This window comes from Tasmannia lanceolata, unplaced genomic scaffold (genome assembly GCF_043159265.1).
Source record: "Tasmannia lanceolata isolate RefF3 unplaced genomic scaffold, GAP_Taslan_0.1 ptg000012l, whole genome shotgun sequence".
NCBI lineage: Eukaryota > Viridiplantae > Streptophyta > Magnoliopsida > Canellales > Winteraceae > Tasmannia > Tasmannia lanceolata.
In genome coordinates this window covers 4,827,434-4,850,266 of record NW_027518689.1, presented here as the reverse complement: position 1 = coordinate 4,850,266, position 22,833 = coordinate 4,827,434, and the positions used below count along the sequence as shown (strand labels likewise).

At 37.4% G+C, this 22,833-nt stretch overlaps 1 protein-coding gene across 1 annotated transcript; it reads right to left on the bottom strand.

Moving 5' to 3' along the window:
- Positions 1 to 402: 402 nt before the first annotated feature.
- On the bottom strand, positions 403 to 22,628 carry LOC143887581 (casein kinase 1-like protein HD16). Its single transcript, XM_077391662.1, has 17 exons — positions 22,262 to 22,628; positions 20,569 to 21,023; positions 19,893 to 20,018; positions 19,731 to 19,804; positions 19,557 to 19,626; positions 19,418 to 19,473; positions 19,269 to 19,340; positions 19,080 to 19,174; positions 18,734 to 18,800; positions 18,534 to 18,663; positions 18,211 to 18,429; positions 17,936 to 18,066; positions 14,342 to 14,516; positions 14,151 to 14,241; positions 3,812 to 3,969; positions 2,704 to 2,892; positions 403 to 637 (listed from the first exon to the last, which is right to left on the bottom strand). The coding sequence occupies exons 2-17, from the start codon at positions 20,965 to 20,967 to the stop codon at positions 578 to 580; spliced, it is 2,112 nt and encodes a 703-aa protein (XP_077247777.1). The 5' UTR covers positions 20,968 to 21,023; positions 22,262 to 22,628; the 3' UTR covers positions 403 to 577.
- Positions 22,629 to 22,833: the final 205 nt, after the last annotated feature.

Genomic DNA, 22,833 nt, shown 5'->3' with positions numbered 1-22,833 from the left:
ATCCCCTCTTTTGGAAACATTTTACTAAAAATGTACCCCTCCCATTACTCGTGCTCATAAATAGTTTCTTTAGATGGTTTCAGTTTAATTTTCACTACAAAAAACTCTTCATTTTGCCCAGGTTTCTTGTACCTAGACCACCAATATCGAAAGGTCAAGAACATAGTGGAAAAACCTGAAAATTACCAATGTATATCTGTCAAATTTAAATTATTTCTATATTTAATCTTGATAGAGATCTTCCTGCCACTATATTACTAAGTATATATACTTTTCATTTAGAAATGTTATAAAAACTCTGAACCCAAAGGGTATATAACTAGGGTTCCAATTGCAAAAGGATACTAGACTTTTCAAACTGTGTTCCTCCGGGCGAAATTTTTTTACAGGGAAAGAGAAGGATTCAGTAAACGGGAAGCCCGGATTTCATTGATTTAGATGGGCTAAAGTTAACCCAATTGCAAGACACAAACTTACATATGCAAGGCACAATTATGTCAAAGAACAAACCCCTCAAAAAATGAATACCTTCTTTTTTTTCTTTTGGCTAAACGTCAAATATGCACCTCACCTAGTATCAACAAACAGTCCGACCATAGCAAATCGACGCAAGGTATAGATTCTTGGACCATTTTTCCTGCGAAAAGAAATTGTTAATCCAACGAAGAAATATCATGTATTTTGCTTTTTAGTTCTTATTTGCACGAGTTCTTTCCAGTAGCAAAAGGGGTAAAATGCTCCCAAAGTTTTTGCAAGTAGAAAGCTAAGAAGGAAACAGCAGTTGCAAGCAGTATAGGGAAATGACAAGCAAAGACACAAAATTTGTAACTACACATAAAAAAGAATATTTAGTAGGAAAATGGTATTCTGACTTGTAAAATTATGCATTTGCCAACCGTGTCATTTGTCGAATCTAGTTTTCTTCTGCTTCTTTACATATAGGACGAGACAAACTGACATGGTGGCATCTTAATATTAGGAGTGGGAATACCAAATGTGAAATAAGTTTTATCATCAACATAAGCTAAAAGGAAAAACAATGTTTAGTGATGTTTCAATAAACTATGATACGGGCTTGGAACATTAACAATACTTTTAAGTGCAGGACAATGTGATAGTTTTAAGTTTGTTTTATGTTTCTACATTGTTGACCCTGTACAGCTTGACAAACGTGAAATGTGCATAACATTTAGCGATATATAATTGTAAACATACCAATAGACCGGCGCACAAGAAACATGCAACTGCAAGATGGAGGCACAAAACCACTGATTGGCTGTGATCAAATGACCTAAATGTCCTTAAATAACCACGCCAAAATAAAAGAAGCATGACTTCTTTCCACAGGAGGAGAAAAGTCATCAATGTTAACAAAAGAAGGGAATTTCACGAATATTGGGTTACATAATGACAATCTTCTATGTTTTGGCATGGGTAAGGACCAAGGCAATTTTTCTGTTGAATTTGACAAACATCATATCGGAAATCAGGGATCTTTGCTCGATTCTCGTTCCCCCGGAGTTTGTTCATATGGAGCGTTCAGCTAATGACCAAGCAAAGAACACAAGCTGGCGAAAGAGGGAGCAGAGGGAAGCGGTCAGGTGTGTAGGTTGTGGGATTCGGCAATTATATACTCTTTGGGGGACGCCATGTCCCCGACGCATGTATTGTGGTTGTTGTTTTACATTAATAAAATTTGATACCTTTAAAAAACAAATACTAACAATATTTTCAAGTGTAGATCTAAACCATGAACATTTGATACTTCTCAAAATTGGTATTCTACTCAGTTGCTAAGCGACATAGGAAGCAGAAGCAGGAAGCGAGGGGTTTAGAAATGATAAAATGATAAAAGAAATGTGGTCGGACATCAGCTTGAAGCATCTAATAAGTCTCATTGAAGCAAAAAAAACGAAATTTATAGAAAGTGTAGGGTTATAGTAGAATAGGGAGGAATGGTTAATGTGAGTAAAGATTACAAGTAGTAAAGAAGACTATACTACTAATTAGAATTACAAGATTTAGGGATTATAGTTCTGCACGTTTTATTCATGTAGATTTAATGTTAAGTTGGAAAATGATCTACACAAGTTTCATTTGAAAGCTGAGGTGAGTTTTTAGGTTTTAAATATACTCTTTTTTTAATATAGGCTCATTAGGCATTATCAAACGGAAAAAACACCCTCTTAAACACCCTCTTAAGAAAAATAATCATGGAATTAGGAAGCGTACTTTTGATTAAGAGGAAACACAGGAAGTGTGTGGGAAGCGTGCTTCTCCTAACTTAGGGAAATGAGAAGAATTTGGCTTCCGAATTGAGCTTCCAATCCACCTAGGAAGTTTCCGGTAACTATGATTCTACTGCCGATGTAGGTCAGTTGGTTTATTTAAACCAGAAGTATAATTGGGTAATCATTACAAAAGGAAAATTAAGACTACCTTCTCAAGAGGCAAAGACCTCTCGGTATCATTTAAAAATAATTAAATGAAAGGTAGTTTTTATGTACCTAAATTCTACCCTTCAGAACTTGTTATAGAAAACTACAACAGCAGTCGAAAACAAGCAATTTCTGTAGTAGCTTCAAAACAGAGATTTGGTTATTTAGCATTTTTCATATATGTCATTTACCCATGGAAATTATTGCTAAGTAACCATGAGGAAATAGGGGAAAGAGACTGCTAGAGAAAAGAAAATGCAAGTACCTTTACATGGGTGCTCGGAAAGGCAGAAGTGCGGAGAGTTTCTTGAGTTTCGTCCATCATTTTACGTTTTGGTATGCTCAATATTAAAGCAGCTTGATCCGGGGTAGCAGCAATGGAGGTTATCCTGTAACCACTTTCCCATCGTCGGTGTATACCTTCGCTTGGATAAAGAAAATCCAGCTCCACAACCTATATTAGCAACACAAACCAGAGTCAAAATGGTAATAGTGATTAGTGACAAGTGAATATTTGCTGCTGAATTTGCGATATCGCAAATTTAGAAATAGGGTCACCCTCGGCATTTGACAAATATTGATGACGATTTGTCCGGAAAAGGGCTCATACTACATAAATCAAAATGCCAATGTTTACCATTCAAAAAAAAATCAAAATGCCAAAAATAAAAATACAAAAAGTAGTTCAAAATCAAATGTTGAAGTAGCTTTTATAACGTCAAGTCTCTCTGTCAATACACGTGAATAATAAATGCAAAGCTCTTTTTCTTTATGGAATTTGGGCATCTCTAGAGCTACCAACAGTAAGTAATGGTGATTTTGAAGTTATGCAAAGAATGATTTTGGATTAAACACCTGTTTTGGAAAGTCATGAGCACTTAAAAAGGAATATTTAGAATGAACATAATTAGGAAGTTTTACTTCAATTTGAACAAGCCTTTGAAAGGTTTAGTTTTCAGAGATTTAGGACAGGTAGACATGTTTCTATCAGAATATTGCCAAAAGAATATATTTAATCAATATAAGAACCACAGAACATTTTCCAGGCCAGTCCTTTTACTTTTGTCTTTGGGTGTAAACCAACTCCTCTCATCTATCAAGTAGGACACATGACAACAAGACAGGTAGAATTTGGTCACATTGAAAAGTCATCAAAATGCTAATCACTGAAAGAAAAATGGTTACATCTTATAATAAGGAAAGTAGAGTATTTTGGTTGTAAAAGTTAGTATATTCCATCAAGAGAATACGGAAATATATTGAATATCCACAAAAAGAAATGGGAAATTTTGTTTATGAGAAAGCTCAGGTAACATGCTGCCGTGTGCTGAACAACATCAGGTCTTCCATTAGATAAACAGATTGGGTCATACCTGGTCAGAATAACCGGAGTTCCTTGACATTACCACACCCCACCGGCTTCCAGCAGTAGTCATGGATGTAACATGAAAACCTTCTTTCCATTTTTTGTTTATCCACTTGAAAGGAAATGCCTCACTCACTTTGTATGACTGTTGGGTGTAAGGGGTCCCTAAAACATTAACAATATCACCATGAGAAGAATCACATGAAAACATGGCCAATTAAGCATCATAAGAAGTTAAAGATTCCACGACACATGGAAGAATGAGTTCTCATTAGCTGAATTAAGGTTTGAATATCCAACTTATACAACTGTAGCCAAGTAAAAATCCTATAGGAATATAAAACATGTACGAGACTACAAAATCTAAAGGGGCAAGTCAAACCTCAAAGATTTTCTTCTAAAAGGAATCGGGGAGACAATTTGGCCAACTAAAACTAACAAGGGCTACTCAATCACAAAATTAACAGTGAAGTACTTGCTTACAAGATCAGTATAAGAGTATAAGACAACTGTTGTGAGTTATAAAGACAAATACGACTCAGAGAATGCCCAAGTCCAAATTGACATGAAACTTGATAAAGTCAATCAAGTTTTACGAGTTTTTTCTTCAAAAAAAGAATATTACAAAATTCTAACGCAGACAGGCACCAGTGGAACCTCAACTGAATAACTTGCCAATCACACTAATCAGTGATTCATCTAAAGCACATACAGTTAAAAACTTAATACAATATGAACTTTGGCGAGACATTAGAATTCATAATATTAACAAGACATGGAAAAAAAAGGCTAACAAGCAAACTGTAAACAAATGTTTCCAGTTTCCAAGTGCAAAACAACAAATGTTCGTAGTTTCCACGTGCAAAACAAAATTTCAAACAGAAAACATTCCAAACAGATTCTACAAAGTACAAGCAGCTACCCATTCAAACAAAAAAAACAGAGTAAAACCAGCTATTATATAAATTCAAAATGTTGAATCAGTTCCCTCTCTCTCTCCCTGATAGGACATTTGTAGAAAGAGGAAAGCCATTTTCTTTTAAGGGGAGCATTAACATCAGGTTCAATGGGTTCTGTATCCATGGCTACACACTAGAAAGCAGGTCCCTAAAAATTGGGGTGAGGATACCCTATGTCATAAAAAAAGTACAAAGCAGTTTCCCAGTCTCCACAAACCAAGGATCAATTCTGTCGCCCATGCAATTATATAAGCCAAATCACCGTCACCCATAATGGAACTATAAGATTATCCTTACAAGCTTGAAGGGATCAAGAGTAATACAATTTCTGCCATGTTCGAATCTTTGAAGCCAATGGTACGGAATAAACTCTGATAATTTCACCCATGCTGTCAGACCCAAATTGCCCCTTGAGCTTTGATTGATGTTTGTCAAAGAGAAGATATAGAAAGTGATTCCAATCTAGCAACACCCCCTCTCAACTCAACTCAACTAAGCCTCTGTCCCAAACTAGTTGGGATCGGCTAATGAATCCTTTAGAAAATGTTCATGAAGAAGGTGAAAGAATCTACCCGGCTCAAATTGACTAAGGTCATGTTCTTCCATTCTCTCCTATCCAAGGTCATGTTCTCTGTTATGTTCCTAGCCATCAAGTCTTTCCTCGTTGTTTCTACCCAAGTTGTTTTCGGCGTGCCCCTACCTCTTTTTACTCCATCAAGTTGGCACGAGTCACTTCTTATCACTGGAGCATCCAAAGGCCTACGTTGGATATGCCCAATCCATCTTAAGCGGTGCTCTCTCATCTTCTCCTCAATTGGTGCCACTCCCACCTTTTTACGGATGTCTTCATGTTTAATTCCATCTAACCTTGTATGGCCGCACATCCATCTAAGCATTCACATCTCCGCTACACTCATCTTCTGCACATGCTGCTTCTTGGTAGCCCAACATTCAGAGCCGTATAGCATGGCTGGCCTCAAAGCTGTCCTATAAAACTTTCCCTTCAACTTGATAGGTATTTTACGGTCGCACAGAACTTCTGAAGCAAGCTTCCACTTCAACCAACCTGCTCTTATTATGTGGTTAACATCCTCTTCAATCTCTCTTTCCTTATGTAGGATTGAACCAAGATAGCGAAAGATATCCCTCTTTGGTACCTCCTGTGCAGTCATATTTGCTACATCCTCGCCACGCATCCTTACATTACTAAAGTTGCGCACTACATATACTCTAGCTTAGTCCTACTCAGTCTAAAACCTTTGGATTCCAAAGTAACAACACCCCCTCTCGATGAAGATTAATATAAACCTCTTTCCAGCAAGGCTTCATGAATAATGGGCGGCATAGAATCAATAATCGTCCTACATATTGAACCTTATCTGTCATCAGATAATCTCTTATTCCTCTCATCGCATTATTCCATAAGACCACATAAAGGAAAAATCCACCAAAGGATTCTTTAGGGATTCTTCCTTTTTAACCAAAAGGGGCCTTTCTATCATCCGGAATAAGACTTAAAAGCACACTCAATTTTAATACAACAGAGAACAGCCAATCAAAGTTTTGGCACCACCTTATAATGGATGAGTAGATGATCCCCCAATTTATCCGCCTCCTTACACATTATGGATCTACTAGTACTTCAAAACCTCTTCTCTTTTAACATCTCACGGTGTCCAACTTACTGGCAACTATCATCAAACAAAAACATCCATTATGGCAGGATCTAGGGAATATCACTCAACAGAAAGAGAGAATAATAGACCCAGTAACGCTATCAAGTATGGAAAGAGAAACCAAGAAACAATCGATAGGTTCAAAACACCAAATCCTCTTATCCTACTCGAAGGGAGAAATGTGTAGAGTAAGAAGGTGAAGCGAGCAAGGAGATTTAAATCATCGATCACTTTGCTCGACATTTCACCTAAAACCCATTACCAAACCACCATCCCTTTCCACCTAACAATCGCAACGCTTAATCGACACCCTTTTTGACACTCACTAACTTTTAAAGGCATGGTACAAAGAAGACCTCACCCAACCGAATATCCTGCCTCTCCCCAACCTTAACCAAATCCCATTATAAAATCTGCCACCGGCCAAACATTCAAACCTCCATGCCCTAAGCCAACACCCTAGACAAAGACCCTATAGTTCCAACACCCACCACCCCATCCCATATTTATAGTAAATAATATTGCGCTGAAGGTCCTCCTTCTCAGAATCTACAAATCCCTTCCACCAAACAATCTGATTATGGAATCTTTTCCAGTTTCACTCGGTTCATAGCCTTCCTCTACTAGTTGCTGGATTGGAATACTCTAGCTAATGGGAAAATAACATTGGGAACAAATTAAGTAGAAAAAGAAATCCAATCTCATAGTTAGTCTTAAACTCTTAATATGAGATGACCCAAGTGCAGATTTTGGGAAGAGATGAGCTTCTTGGCCTTGATATGGCTTACTCGTTAGTTGAAAGTGAAGCCAGCTGGAGGATTGTGATGCAAGCTCAACTTATTCCTTCATCAGAGCATGTTGAACTCACTCGCCCTACTTTCTTTCAGATTGTAAATAAGGAAACAAACTAAAGATTCAATAGAACCATGGACGACCAGGACAAGTTGAACTGTGAATGCTGTGGGAAAAGTCTCGTCGACCAGCAAAGTTCAACTGAAATAGAGCTTTGGCTTCCCAATCGAAAGCAGCTATGGTGACTACCCATAGTGCTCCTCCCATAGTTGCCAGAGTAGGAGGCGACAGCGAGAAGCAATATGGGAAGCGAAAGTGGCAAGCGGGGGTTTAGAAAAGAGAGAATGCGGTAAACGAAAAGCTCTAAAGAAAGTAAAAAGAAAACGTGTGGAAACATTCATTGAAAGTAAACATGATGCACGCAAAAAGTCTCGTTGCAAGTGAGCAAGAAGCGTATAGCATGGTTCTAAATTTCCAAAGAAACTGGCACGAAATGAAATGTTTCCCATCCCCACCGAAACAGAAACTGAAATGGCCAAAATGCATAAACCAAAATCACGACAGTAATAAGGTATTAAGGTATACTATATTAGTATAAAGGGTGACCCAGTGCACGAGGCTCCTGCCATTGCTTGGTCCGGGGAGGGCTAGATGTACGCAACCTTACCCCTGCTTTGCAGAGAGGCTGTTTCCGTGACTCGAACCCAGGTCAAAATGGAGCAACCTTACAGTCAAGGTTTCAAATTTTGGTTTAAGAATGCGTTTCAGTCCTCACTGATGTCTAGTCGATGGCTATTTTTTCTCCGATGTTATTTCAATCGAAATTTCAGTAATTTCGGCTGAAATTTCGGGGTAATATTAAATAAATATCACAAATCCAGATTTTTAGGTGAAATCCTCTAAAATTCGGACAAAATTTCAGGATAAACGAAATTTCGGCCTAAATAAACTACCTTTTCGGGTATTTCCAATTTCGCTTTCGTTCTCGACCGAAACCCGAAATTTCGTATTTCGGTCGAAATTTAAAACCTTGCTTACCGTTGCGCCAAGGCTCGCCTCTGTATAATATATGCACCATATTTTGCATGTATGAATATGATTATGTAATACATGCTAGTATAGTATACTAGCATGTATTACATAATCATATTCATACGAATTGCATGCAAAATATGGCGCATATATTATGTTTAAATATTTATATGAATTACATATGAAATTTGGTATGTATTAAATTATCAGATATGGGCGACATTGCATGTCACTAGGTGTTTGATGATTTTAAACCATTACGACCGAAATCGGAAACTTCGGTAGAATCCTGACCGCAAATGTTAGTGCTGGTTGAACTTCTGGACTGCCATTGTTGATCCCTGCTAATGATGTTGCAACTTCTTTGGATGTAGTATCTGGATTGTCATTCAAAACTTGACATTGTCTCAGCTTCCACTTCCTTTGTGCATTCAAATATGCAAGCTTCAGCCCATCATGTCTGTCTTTCTTCCAACTCAATTCCATCCTGACTTATTGACATAGTAGCCTTCGATTAAGCGACGGGTATTTCTACTATTTTCTCTGCATGTTCTTTGTTCTCTAGAAGAGCTATAGTAAAAATTGCATATGCATCACACGCCTCCATAATTGGAAAGGGTGATAATAAAATCAGAAATAAGTTATCTCCCGTTCGTAGTTCCCCAGTTGTCTAAAATTTATTAAATAGTAACATAATGAAGGATCCAAATGATCGTGTGATATTTTTTCTTGATCGATGCATATTTTATAACTTGATGATAGGAAGGATGAATGACAGTGGACATGAAGCTGACGGCGTTTACATTATGGATTCTCCACCACGGTGTTTTTCAGCTCATTAGTCTAGTAGTTTGTAGTCATGGTCTTAGTGTTACTACAGAGACTACAGACCAAAGGAAGTTATGGCACATTCGTTTGGCCATCTATTTTCTTCAATCATTCTGTGTTTCCTTTCCTGAGCTATTCACTTTTGTTTCTCCATCGAATCTACAGTGTGATATGTGTAGGCTGTCTAAACATTGTAGATCTGTTTTTCAAGTAATAAAAGTTTTTTTTTCTATTAATGTTGCGCACACTAAGGTCTGGGGTCCTTCCCCATCTATTGATATGGGTGGTTAGAGCTATTTTATTTCATTTCTAGATGATTATACTCCATGCATGTGGATGTGCTTGATGTGCTCACACGACAAAATTCTACAAATAAATTCACGATCAATATCTTTAGATCGGATAATGCAAAAGAATATTTATAATGTAATCTCTAGGAATAATTGGATGAGCAGGAGATTCTCCACATAAGTAAATGTGCTTACACCCCTCAAGAGAATGGGAGCAGCCAAGAGGAACAATCGTCATCTACTAGAAGTAACTCATGGTCTGCTCTTGAGTATGAATAGCCCAAAAAGGTTTTGGGCTGACATGTTTCTCAGAACAACATTTCTCATCAATGGGATGCCATCCCAATACTTCAAAGCTAGACTCCTATTCACCATTTATGTCCAGATCACCACACTTTTTTTTACCTTGTGTGTTTAGGTCTACCTATTTTATTCACATCATAACTCCAAAACAATCTAAAATGGATCCCAAGGCAGTTCATGGGGTGTTCCTAGGTTATTCATCTGTTCAAAATGGGCATTGGTGGTCATGATCCTATGTATGAAAAAGGATAAAGTCACAGTGGAATAACTTGATTCCCTCCCCTTTTTTTTTCATCTCCCACCCATCTTCAGGGCAAGAATAGTAGTTATTTCGAAGAGAGGTGAGGTGCCCGCTTCATATTCCTATCCCAGTTCATGTAGTCGAGCTCATTCCTTCTCTAGGGTTTGAAGGAGCTAAAAAATTACAGGTGTATGTGAGATGCCAGAATGAGAAGATAACTACAACGAATCCTCCACTCCAACTGATAATCCGGAACAAAGTCCTGCTGGTATGTCTCCTACTCGAACGTATTAGGAGCCTAGTTCGATTGAATCCAAGTTTGCTAGTGATCTAGATGTTCCTATTGCCTTATGCAAAGGAAAATTTGATAGTACGTAGCATCCTATTTCAAACATTGCTGTGTATGATTGTTTGACTTCTTCATATCGTGCCTTATTTTTTATTTTTCCAATCCTAACAATTTTGCAGAGGCAATCTCCCAACTGAAGTGGAAGGAGGCAATGTTGGAAGAGATGAAGGCACTAAAAAATCAGATTTCGAATATGGTTGATCTACCCCAAGGAAAAGAGGTAGTTGGCCGGAAATGAGTATTTACGGTGAGGAATTAGGGCAATGGAACAGTTGACAGGTGCAAATGTGAGGTTGGTGGCTAAAGGATATACACAGAGTTATGGTATCAATAGTGAGACATTTGCTACTGTAGCTAAAACGAATTCCATTCATGTGTTACTTTTTCTCATGGAAAATCAATGTGGGCTGGTATTCCAAGTACACAAGAAGAATGCTTTCCTTTCCTTCATGGGCCTTGCAAGAGGAAACGTACAAGCTTTCCTCCCTGGGATTTCAATTGAGGAAATCCATCTAAGGGCTATGCAATCTCCTATAGCCTGGTTCGTTGAGTTTAGCAAAGCAGTTAAGAGAATCAGATATCATCAATGCAATGAAGATTATACCCTCTTCGTGAAGCATTCAGGAAAGCTTACTAATGCTCTCATTGCATATGTTGATGGCATTGTTGTGACAGGCAGTTGCCCTACAGAAATTGAATGATTGAAAAGTTACTTGGCTGCTGGTTTGAAATCAAAGACCTGGGAGAGCTGGAATATTTTATAGGGATTGAGGTAGCTCATTCGAAAAGGGGAATCTTTCTCTCGGATAAAGTATGTATTGGATACGTTAAACAAAAATTGAAAAGTGTGCTTGCCCAGTAGAGACCCCAATTAATCCTAATCATTAGCTAAATGAAAATGATAGTAAAATTCCAAAAAGGGGGTTATTTCAGAGACTTACCACTCGCCTGCTATAATTGTTTGTAACTCAGCCTGGTATTCTTTATGTAGTAAGCATGGTTAGCCACTATATGCATGCCCCAAGATCATTTCATCTTGAAGTTGCAGAGAGGATAGTAAGATATTTGAAGTCTTCGCCTAGGAGAGGGAGATTTTTTTCTAACAATGGCGCCTTCGGGTTGAGGCATACACCGATGTTGATTTGGTTGGATCTGTTGATGACCGTAGATCTACCTCAATATATTATACTTCATTGGAGGCAACCTGATTACTTGGAGAAGCAAGTAGTATCTAGTCGCCAAGTCTAATGCGGAGGTGGATTACAGGGCTACGGCTCAAAGAGTTGCAAAGATTATCTGGTTGAAAAATCTTGCAAAGGTGGATTGTCCTATGAAGCATTATTGTGATAATATACAATCTGGTTCAACGTAATCAAATGTAAGTGGGCAATCACTTTATCAGAGAGAAGGTAGATTCTAAACAAGTATCTCTTCATTAAGTGACGATTGAATATCAGTTAGCTGATGTTCGTACAAAATGTGAGATAAAATCTAAGATACATTTTAGGCAAGTTAGTCATGATTGACATGTATGGGGCCCCGTTTGAAAGGGAGTGTTGGATTATATCATTGTAGCCTCAGGAAGCATGTTTGTTATCATGACAAGTATGACTTACGTTTAAAAGAAGTCACCGGGGGGGGGGGGGGGAATAACCCTGATTTTGTTTTCTCAAAAGCCTCCTCTCTCTTCTCCTCCTCACTATCTTTCTACTATTACAATTGGATGTTCAACTGATCTAAATAAATTTAACATAAGCTGTGGTAGATATTGCCATCCGGTCACTATGTGGGCTCAGTCAAATCAAGTGGGTTTTCTCTGGCACAATTGGTATTAAGGATTCTAATGAGGCAGATGTGATGGCTATTTTACAAGCCATTAGAATAGCAGATAATGGTGACTTGGGTTGCTTGGTCATGGAAGGAGACTCCTTGAATGTAATTAGATGGATGGATCATAGGAATCCGTTGCTTGGTCATGGAAGGAGACTCCTTGAATGTAATTAGATGGATGGATCATAGGAATCCGCATTAAATTAGAGGCAAGCTAACAGAAAAAAACAAGCCCTAAAAATAGAGAAAAACATGGAGATATTGCAGAACACAGCGACAAATCCGAAGCCCAAGGATAAGACATTTCAGTGACTCAGCCAAGCTAAACATGGAGGTCATTCTAAGATTCAAGTAGCATCAATGTTTTGAGAAATGGCTCTGGCCTACACTTTCTTAACCCAACGAAGCAACATGCCCTACCACCTCTAGGTCTGGACTCCAAAGTCCACACATCAGCACACTCCCTATGGGTTTGCTGCTGCTCAAGCCATTTTAATTTACTCACTGTCATGTAATACCAGGATGAGATCTCACATGTTATTCCTAGATAACCTTCAAGTTCTTGATATGTAAGCAACATCTCTAATATGAATATATAAAAACAATGGAGATCCCCAAAAAAAAAATCAAAAAAAAAAGCACGATAAGTCAGTATAACTACCACATAGATTATTCATTCGCTCTGAAATGAAACTGGGAGGAGGGGTTCCAAGGGATTTTTCGAAGATAAGCTTCACTTTCTTGAAATAAAGCAAAATCTATAACATTAAGATTAATATCAAAAAAAAAAAAAAAAATAGAACCCAAAAAAAAAAAAAAAACATGGTAACCCAAGTATAACAACAACTTGGATTATCTTTTTCTTTTTCTTTTTTGAATGGCACACATCTTGGCTAATCTTAGCGAAGTAATCTTTTCAAAAAGCTAGCCCTCCAGACCGACTTAACCAAAAGAATGGCATTATCTCAAGCTACTCTGCAACTCAACTATGGTCAGCTATGTGTTTGTATTCCATTGTGTTAAAAGTTGATAATAATACTTCTTCAGTATTGACAACAACCACTTTCAATTGACAAAGTAAAATAAATGTTTTCCATATAAAAATCTCAAATATAGCTTTTGAATGTACTTTATTCTTTAACTTTTTGGTCAACAATATGTTTTCCATCCCTCAATCAATCATGGAAATTTAAGTGTCAGCGAATATATTTGTTTGTCTGAAAGCAAACGATGGGCCAGGCTAATCACAATGGTTTCCGGAGTCCTTGATCTTGCAAATTATCACCTCAATCGTAAAAGGCAATCTAGTTATGGAAGAGATTCCCCACAACTTCTGATGGCATTTCATTTCATAATTTTGGAAAATCAACCCCATAGCAATCATAGACCAAGCAGCACTCTTTCATAAAGAAGTAGAGGTAGTTTTATAATTTTGAAGAAATATTCCAGTGACTTTTCTGCAATTCGGATGCATTTCTGCCAATTGTCACCAGCAACCCATTGTGTTGGGCATTCAAGGCATCAGAGAAGGCTTCAGGGAATTTCCTATTGACAGAAATATTCAACCAATATGTAGAAACTAAACCAGGCAACATATAAATTTCATAATAATACGAAGCAAAGATGAGTGCACCAACCTGTGCCATGTATTCATGGCTAATCTCTACATTTGAAGCACAAATAAATCAGGTCATAGATACTGCTCTAGATGGGGCTCCTTAATTTTCTAAGTTCTACTAATACCTATTACCTTCAATCAAACTGGTAAGAATGGACTATAGTTCCACATGGAACCCTGTCCTGAAAATGATAAAAGTTATGCAAAGCATGAAGCAGTTAAATGCATTTAGTTATGCATGCAGTATGTATATCTTCAATCAAATTGTTGAGGATGGACTAATTAATAAAGTTCCACATCAAACCCTGTTCTAAAAATGATAAAAATTATGCAAGGTGGGTAGCAGTTAAATGTATCAAATAAGTATTTCATAAGCGCGAAAAAAATTAAAAATTCAGAAAGTTCGACGATTTAAGGTTCCAAACAACCTTTGGACATAACAACTAGCGAACTCCCATTGGCTGCACCTGCTATGGAACTGATGTAGTGATTCTTTTCCCACTGATCCATGATCCAGTCCTAGGAAAAACCCGAATAGAAGGAAAAGGATCAGTACCTACAGTGAAAAAATAGCATACACGTAGAAGTCGATAGAAATTCCACATTTTACAACACTAACCTTATGTAAGAAGACTTCTGAGAGTTCATAAACCTGGGAACAAAACCCTGTTCCTGCATCCATGATGAGAGCCCAAAGATTTGTTGAGGAAGCCACACAACTGATGTACAAACCATCTTCATTACCCTTATCTACATGCTGGGGAAACCTTGAATCCGCTACATTATAATGGTATCTATAGAAACACAACTAAATCAGTTAATTTCATGCCAACTATTAGAAAAAAGGCACTGTAATAACAATATCATTGCAAAACCAAGTTGACAAGCAAGGGCTCATACTTCCCCAAAAACCCACTTTCAAACTTTATGGATAAAACGAAGGAATGCAAATATGAAAAAGATACTACTAATAAGAAAACATTCCAATTATACTGCTGTGAACTTTTAGAACAAAATTTGAATGAGCTAAAGAACGAAAACTTGAAAAAGGGAAAACAGTTCAACTTCAAGAGATAAACATTATTCAAGAGAATCAAGACTGTTGCACATTTTTAAAATCAATTCAAAAGGTTAAAGTTATGGATGTTATTTATACAATTCCAAATGACTGAAGCACACAAGTCATTTGTCACTAGCTTTTTCTGTTCATTTCTTATATTTTGCTTGTAAGGTAAGATAATCGAATCCCTTACCACGTTATACACTTGGGAGCATCACCGATAATGTCAACCCATTGTAACTTCCGTTATCAACCAAAAGAACAGCGGAGATATATGAACAATTACTTACCAAAAAAAAGATATATGAACAATTAATGTTTCAGTCAAGACACCCCATGATGTGTCAAGTGCCACAGTGTAACTTACATTATCAACAAAAAGAAGATTGGAGATATATGAAGATTTAATGTTTCAATCAAGACACCCCCTGATGTGTCAAGTGCACCACCGGTAAGAGAACTTCCATTTTGAAAATCAACCATCTCACTTATAATGTCTAAGAACTTTTTTCGAGACATATAAAAGAAAATTAATCCGTTATCGACTAATGCTTTTGTTAATACTTTTTATCCACTAATGTTTAGACCCCATTTAAAAAATCGCACTTGGTCAAGAACTCACCCAAGCAAAAACTAGGTTGACTCAAGCAAGTCAATGATTGACATACAGTGTTTACATTGACTCAGGTGAGACAATGACTTTTGGACTTAATAGGGACATAACCACGTTGGCATGGCAATTCAATGATTGATTGATTGATTGATTATGATACTCAAATATGGATACGGACACGGATGCAAGAATGGGGATATGAAATCATTTTTCAAAATTGACGACATTGATACGGATACGGGTATTCCATACCATGAGATAAGAAACAAGACATGTCAAAATCAAATCAGATTCCCACATCCAACTCTGAATCAGATTCCCATCTGAAAAGTATCAAGGGCGAGAAGAATATCTATCCATCTCATGATCCCTTTGCGGTCCTGGTTTATTTTCTTGGACATCTAGGAGCTCAAATTAACAGTTTAAGAAATTTTGGTTTTAGTTTCATCTTTTGATAAGAATTACAAATGAGTAAATTGGAATTCAGGAATCTCTTTCTTTCATCTTTAAGTTTTCTCAAGAACCTCTACCACCAAAGATTTTGAGTGGCATCTATATCTTGACATGCTGGAATTACAGTCACCTAGTAAAGATAGACAATGCTGGTTGCAAAGGGATTTTGAGGATGAAGAAATCCACGATTCCTCTTCCCAAAAGATAAAATGTCAGGATTGGATGGATCCACCATTGCCTTCTATCAAGAGTGTAGTGCAGAAGTCATATTCTGGCAGTGATTCATCATCCTCGGACTAATGTGCATGACACACACGCCGCGCACTAAGGAATCTAAGGGTACTTTGATAATTTCTCGATGCAGTGGCATTAATATATAAACTGCATATTAGGGTTACAGAGAGACATTTTTTATGTTTTTCTTTGCCGTGAGGAGCGAAAAGAGAGTTTGTAACCCTAATTGAAATAGCAAAACTCTCTTCCCGGATAGGCGTAGACACACTGTCGAACCCATAGTTACCAGATTCGACATCCGCACTCCGACCCGCGATCCAGGGTCGCACGATCCCAAACGTGGTTCACTAGCGACCCGGATGGCCAAAAATGACGACCAAGGGAGAGAAAGAGAGAGATGCATATAGACCAAGGGAAAGATGGAGAGAGAGCTACAAATTTTATATATTTTGGGTTGGATTGGAACTAGAGCTTTCCTTTTGAAAAAAATATGTAGGGCATACATGAGTTTTTTTTATTATTATTATTAAATGGATGTAGTATGGACTATGGAAGGATATTCATATATTCCAACGGGAACTTTCTTTTTGAAAAAATATGTATGACATAAATGAGGTTTGTATATTTTGTGTATTGTGTACTATGGAATGATATACTTGTAAAAATATATGAAATTATATATGTGTGTGTGTGTGCGAGAGAGAGAGAGTCTGAATTAGCGCTCCAAACTGACCCGACCCCCAATAGCAAACAAACATAGCATACCCTCATCGTACCGCGTACTGGGCTACCATCGTACCCCGTACCCGTTCCCGTACCATGTACCGGAACGAACCGCGTTCCAGGTAATATTGACGAACCACGTAAATCTTGTGTTTTTTTTCCTTATGGCCCTGTTTGGATTGCAAGAATTTTGGGGGAAATTTTGGAAAGGAAAAATATTTTAAAATTTTCCTACTTTTTATAGACAAGAAAAAAGATAATTTGAACCAACCCTATTAAATTTTATTTAGAGTACTTTTTAATTTATGATGATATCCTTCTAAATTAACCATAACTATATCATTTCCCTCTAAATCGTGGAAATAAAAAAATTTCGCAAGAAAAATTTTCCATTAAAATGTTTTTCTTGCAATCAAAACAAGGCCTATATGTGTTTGTGTTTCATACTCTATTGTTGGCTCCTAGTCATGTTTTATCATGTTTTAAGAGATCAGAGATCTCTTAATTTCCAACAAAGTGGTATCAGAGCAATCAAGTTTTGGGTGATTGCATCAAGTTTGAGGTGGAGAAATTCAATGGGGCAAGCAATTTCAGCCCGTGGCAAACGAGAGAGATCTCTTGGTTCAGCAAGGTTTTTGTAAATGCCTTACTGTAAATGCATTATCTTCAATCTGGCTATGATTGGTTGTAGTATATATCAACTCGTTTTTGACGGTATATCTAATTCCACTAAGAATAAAATAATATATTCCTTAACATGGAATTCGTTTTCATAGAATTAATACTAGCAAATCAAAGGATAGAAGACTGAACTATGAAACCATAAGAAGAACTAATAGGAGACACAGCCCACAATTACTAAGGTTACCTGATGCTAACTCACATGATGAACAGCTATATCCAATGCCAAGATAACAGGACCAACAATAATCAAGATTAAAAATCATAACAAAATTCTTTTTATGTGAACCCAAATAGAACGCAAGATTCAATTCAATAGGTCGAATAAGAAGAAAATAGTGTGACAAGTTTACCCCTTAACCGCAATCGTGATAGAAGCTTAAATACATTTTTTAGTTAGAGGTGAGAAGTATAGTATTGCAAATTGCAGGAAGCTTTGATTAGCTTACCTCTGCTTCATCGGCCGGCGTGCATTATAAACCGAGATCCACTGGGTGGCAGGGCTTCCTAACCGAACTTTCTTCTTAGGTTGTTCATCTTCTTCCAGATTTACAAGCAATCTTCCCCGTTTCTGCCCAACCTAATTATTCAAAAGATTTAATGTGTCATGGTCAGGAAAGACTAAAATCATCTAAATACAACAAGGATAATGAAAACATGCTCTTCTAAAAGAAGACTAAATCATTGCCAGCATCCCTAATATCTTCTCGAAACTTGTAACAACCTTCAAAGCTCCGTCAATTCTAATCGGTCTCAAGGGCGTGCATGGTTCAATCAGGCTTTCAAAAAGAGAAATAAGCCTGGAATAATTTGGTTCTTCATCAAATTTCATATTTGTTACGGCCTCAAGGAAAAGTTTGAATGGTGGTGGGCAGAAGCAACACAGCAATTCCGACGAAGTACCCATCTTTTTCTTACAAACAAGAAAACTCTTGTTGTCTCCCTGCATTATTTGACATAAGAGAAGAATCAGACAAAACAAAAACCACAATACAAAAGCAATAAACATGAACTGCTAGCTCACCCGAACAATTAACAAAATATTACCTGATATCCTTGCCAAGGTAACCTTCCTTTGATGAGAAATATCAGTGTGTAAGCCAATGACTCAAGATCATCCCTTCTGCTTCCTGTTCGACCTAAATGTGCATGTACACTTGCATATCTTATTGTTCCCCTGCCAAAGAAAGATATTACAATACATGGGAGAGAATGTAATTTGGCTGAAAATTCAGAACTCCACAAACCTGAAGATGTCAGGCCTTTGGTCATAGTCAACATGCTGACCCGATGATGTGTCCTTCCATTTAGATGCTGAACCGCACACATATTAATAAGACTAGCAACACTAACCAGGAAATTGGAATTTACTCCAAAATGGTTTAGTACCATTAGGCAGAGGACAAAAAAAAAGGATCATGGAAGACCTTCCCAATCAGAATTATAATGGCATCGTTCATTATAAAAAAAATCCCAATCAATCTACTTGTTCTAACTTAACCATCCAGAAAAATGCTTTAACTTATCAGGATATGTCTCAACTGTCAAGTAAGTTCATAAAGACAAGGTAGAGACTCAAAAGTAAAAACATACCCAAACCAAGATCGATAAGAAATAGCTTCTTCTCATCAGGACTTCCAGGTTGACCAAGTAAAATATTTTCTGGCTTCACATCTCCATGCACAAAACTGGCCAAAAGAAGCAACAAGTATACATAACAACTTTACATGACAAACTGAAAGATATCGAGAAACTGGAATAGAACTTAGTATTAGGAGGTACCCCTTCATGTGAAGCTTCTCGAGAATCGAAATTGCCTCCACAGCAATGCAAGCCGCCATATTAGGTGACATCCTGTTTCAGGTGTTAGTCAATCCAACTGACAGTATTATTAGATGGAGAGAGAAAAAAACAGACAAATTGCTTCTTACGCTTGGCCAACGGAATTCCAAACATCCCAAAGACTGGGCCCAAGGATGTCCATGACCTGAAATAATCATTTTGCTACACTTAGCACCAGGTAAGTGCACAAGAACCGACCATAAAGGCTTGATCAATGTTAAATCTCACCAAAATGTAGTAATCGCCTTGCCGGCCCTTGTAGTGGACCAATGGCAGTCCATAACACCCATTGAGAGTGCTTGGTAATCACAAAGCAAAGCATCAGATATACAATTTAGGAAAGTAATAAAATTGTAAGCTGGATAAGCAAGCAGTTTCGATTATCAAAGATGAGAGTGTTACTTGTAAACTTGCCACTCATAAGGAGGGCCATAACTGCAACCTTTACTACTATGGTGCTCAAACTTCAATGCCACCTATAAAATAACAGACCATGAGAAATAAGGGTGTGCATAACCACCATCCCAAAAGTTCTAAATATGGATGGGAAGTGTTGAATGGTACCTCAAAGGCATCTGGTCCTGTACGCTCAGTGCCACCACTTACCCTTCGGCCAACATAAACCTGACCAAAACCACCTTTACCCAACTTCCTTTCTACCTTATACACAGGGGAATTACCTACTTGTACCTGCAAGAAGAGAACAAAACACCATATCCTTTAAGAAAACTGTGTAAGGAGCTAACAAGCACATGCATTGCTACCACTTAGAGCATTGTTACAGAAAGCACATTAGTTGAACTATAAGGATTTTGAAACCACATACCAATAGCTGAATGAGATAAGATGGGCAACAAAAACAAAATTATAGATGTTTGTATGCATGCAATGACAATGAAGCACAGTACCTCTAGGCATATTTAACAACCATGACGGTGTCATTTAACCCACATTTGAATCACCAAAATGTCAAGGTAATAATTCCAAGAGAAGGAAGACAAAGAAACTGAAATTACTTCATCTATTTATAGAGAATTACAGTCAGAGTTCAGAACCCTAGTGTTATGAGTAATGAAACAAGCAAAAAAGCAACTACTCCTATCTCGTGAAACTGAAAGGAAACAATGATAGAACCATCAGCAGAATAAGTTGAGACAGAAAATGCATATCAGACTACCGACACCAGTTTGGATCATAAATCATTAATTAGTTTTCATGAATCTAACAAGCACATGCATACCCTTTCAGGAACGGGAGATGTGCTTGCTTCTGTTTCGACACCCAGCAGTTTCTCCGCACTCCCTCCCTCCATCATCAAGTCTTTATCGGCAACTCCCTCTGCCCGGATCAAACCAGGGTCTTCAGTGCCTCCAACAGCAGCTTCGGGCAGAAGCTCGCAAGGCTGCTCAAGGTCTAGGTCGATCAGCCTAATGCCCCTACCTCTACCAGTAGGCCTAGATGGAGCCTTCGCTACTGCTGTGGCATTGCAACCCCTCCCTCTAACTCTCCTTCCACCTCTGTTCTGTATAGGTGGGACCAAATTTTCCGCTTGAATGAAAGGTTGAGGAGAAGGCTGAATATCATCAAGCCGCTTAGATCTTAACCGACCTTGTCTGGCTCCGCTTCGAAGCTCTGGCATCCTCTCCCCATGCAATTCACGACCGCATTGAGCTCCCCAAAAACCCTTCCAATCTCCTGAAGCAGGAACAAAAACAGATTACATGATTACATCATAAAGATAAATAAAGATCAAATTGCATGATGATAGTAACATTACCATTAAAAGGTTATGATTTTTTGACATAGACACGCGTGTCGCGTGTCGACACGGACACGGAGTGCCAGACACGGCAAACTCCCAAAATTTAGAAACGGGGACACGGCTAAAGATAGAAAGTACATATAATCATGATTTGTGGACACAGATTCGTGTGTTGAATTTTGACACGGATAGGAGGTATCTGACATGGAAACTCCTAAAAATCTAGAAATAGTAGCACACTCATACACGCACATACATATAAAGTTATTGGCACTTCTAGCAGTACATTTAAAAGTGTCTAAAGGAGTGCCGTGTGCACACGGGTGTCGTGTCAAACACGACACGACACATGTGTCAACAATAAATTCAAAGTATCGGCCAAATCATAGCAAATCTCAAACCATAACACAAGAAAGAGAACACCAAAAAAAGCAACAAGCAATGTGCCTTAGAAGAGAACTATTAGTGCAGAATATTAGAGGACGTTTGGATATAAGGATTTTATAATCCTGGATTTCTAAATTCTCTGAATTTTATAAGCTAAAACATAAATTTTACAATCCTGAAAATGTACAATCCAGGTTTTAGCTTACAAAATCGAACTTTTAACTCGTAAAATTCAAGTTCTAGCATGTAAAATCCAGGATTTTAAAATCCTGACTTATAAAATCCTTGTATCCAACGAAATCGGAAGCTCTCCAACAGAGAAAAAGGTGAAAAAAAAGACTAAAAAACAAGAGATCAGGTAACTATTCTCGAAAAAAAAAAAAAAAAACGCCATTTCTACATGAAATGAGGGTTTCTCTTCAAAACGTACCTTCTCAAACACCACAACCATTTGAAAAGAATCGAATGCTGCAAAAAGCAATGTCATCTATCTGTAATCCGAACCTTCATATTAAAAGAATCACTTTTTTTCTAATTACAATGAAAAGCAAAATCATTATTCCAAAAAAATGACAAATCTTCAAAAAACTATGTTCCATCCAAAACAAGAAATCGGAGAACAAGATTAAAATCTTATCTAAACAGAATCATTAACTAAATCAAGCAATCAAATCTCATAACATAAACCGATCATCAAACAAAAAATCAACATAAAAAACACAAACACCTCACTATTTCACAAAATCCAACCGATCATAAGTATAAAGAACAGAGAAAAGCTTACATCAAAAGAATCAGGACGATCGGACTACAAAACGCATCAAATCGATCGTTAAACACATCAGAAATCATTTCTGAACGGCGATCGGGAGGAGATTTTCACGAGAATCGATGTTCTTATCCACCATTGCAGGATTAATCGGAGCATAATTAACATGGGTAAAGATATCGGAAGGTTTTGTAAATGGAGAAAAAAGATCGGAAGATTAGGGTTTGGTTTGGTTTGGTTTTCAGATTCTATAGTTAGATTTTGGAAGAGGATTTTCTCTTTTTTGTTGTCTGTCCGAAATCTTGTGTGCGTACGAGAAAAGAGAAAAGAAAATATAAAAAAAAATGGGAATTTCGAGAGAGCATGCAAATGTGGCCTTGTAAAATACAATACGGATTATATGCTGTGAGATTGTTTTGTCTAAGCTTTTTCACATTTACGATATTGCCCCTAATGTTTCTTCAAAATTACGCAAAGAAAAAAAGCCTCTTGGATTAATTACTTGGAAGACTTCACATTCTCTTTTTAGGTAAACTCATTTTTTATGGACTTTTTTTTCCAAACTTGGAAAGAAAATCCTTGTGAAA